This window comes from Centroberyx gerrardi, chromosome 4 (assembly GCF_048128805.1).
Source record: "Centroberyx gerrardi isolate f3 chromosome 4, fCenGer3.hap1.cur.20231027, whole genome shotgun sequence".
Classification (NCBI taxonomy): domain Eukaryota; kingdom Metazoa; phylum Chordata; class Actinopteri; order Beryciformes; family Berycidae; genus Centroberyx; species Centroberyx gerrardi.
The window spans coordinates 765,346-766,623 of NC_136000.1; the positions used below are offsets into that span (position 1 = coordinate 765,346).

Consider the following 1,278-nt stretch of genomic DNA (forward strand, 5'->3'; position numbering starts at 1 on the left):
AAAACACAGATTAGACACTTCAGACACATCCAATAAACAATGTAAAGTGCAGAATGCATTCAATGAAGTGAAGGCATCTGAACCTTTCCCCGATACGTCGTTCTCTCTTCTCACGGGGAGAACGTCACGCCTAACTCCCTTCAAAAATGAGTCAGTTTAAAGCTACCTTGCCTATTGGCAAAGTTACATACGGTTTACCATCAAGACCAAGACCATTTCCGAAGCGTTAGAAGACACTCTTCATTTCGGCATACATACCGTTCACCAAACAGCAATTATTTCAATAAAATATCAACTTTTACAAGTGGTTTATATAAATTAGTCCTACATAGTGGATGGTATGTATGCCGAGTAGAATAGTGGATTCTGTTGATTCATTACAGGTGTGCAGCTATACTCTACGAGACGTATACCAGTGCTGCTATGCAAAACAACTTTAAATATACCGATTTTTGAATGAAGTTTGGCGTTAAGGTCACTCCGAAAGAAAGAACCCCACGTATAAAGTCGTAGTAAATTAATTACCCTTTAAGCTTTGTATGAGTGGCGAGCTTCTCCATTTCTCATGGGCGATAACATGTCCGAGAGGAGGAACCGCATTCAACACAACAGGCGACTTACTCTCCATATAGTGAAAGACGGGTCTAGTTCACTGTGTTCAGATGGTTAAAGATCGATTTATTCAACGGTGCCCGTATGGTCAAAGGCAGATTTAGTTAACGGTTTTCATACAGAATAGTTTAGGACGAACTAACTTAACTAACGTTGTGTTTGTTTTGTTGCCTCCAAACGTCCAAATCTTCTTCTTCGTGTGTTCTATTGACTTGGTGTCGGTGAAATGAGGTCCGGCTGACTCCCCGTCGCCCCCTGGTGGACAGGAGGCCCAACACAGCAGCTGTCCGCCCGCACGGCCTCCAGATGGCGCTGTTGTGAATTTAATGTAAGCCCAACAAAGCACTGGAGGCTCCCAGTGATGTTACAGCGGCGAGGTGCTAACAAAGCTGTTGGCTGCTCTGAAGTCCCTGGAAAACACTCACAGCTTACTGCTTTTTTAAATTGTTGTATATTAATTGTTGTGCTGCTGCAGCGACCTAATTTCCTCACAGGGATCAATAGTTCCATCTTCTCTCTAATCAGCTGCTCTGGATCTGTCCATGTTGCATGTGATTGGCTGTTTGTTATGAAGCCCCGCCTCTTTCACATCTGATAGGTGAATCCAGGTTGACAGGCAGTGGTTGACAGCCAGTTGATGACCAGCTACATGGAGACCATACGGAT

General features: G+C 43.8%; 1 protein-coding gene across 1 annotated transcript in view; it reads right to left on the reverse strand.

Moving 5' to 3' along the window:
- Positions 1 to 733, reverse strand: part of faap24 (FA core complex associated protein 24) — a 2,749-nt gene extending 2,016 nt beyond the window's left edge. Inside the window, exon 1 of the mRNA XM_071899094.2 lies at positions 526 to 733. Coding sequence (XP_071755195.1) covers positions 526 to 628 — 103 coding nt within the window. The 5' untranslated portion in view covers positions 629 to 733. The remainder of the gene's footprint in view (positions 1 to 525) is intronic.
- Between the last annotated feature and the right edge of the window lie 545 nt (positions 734 to 1,278).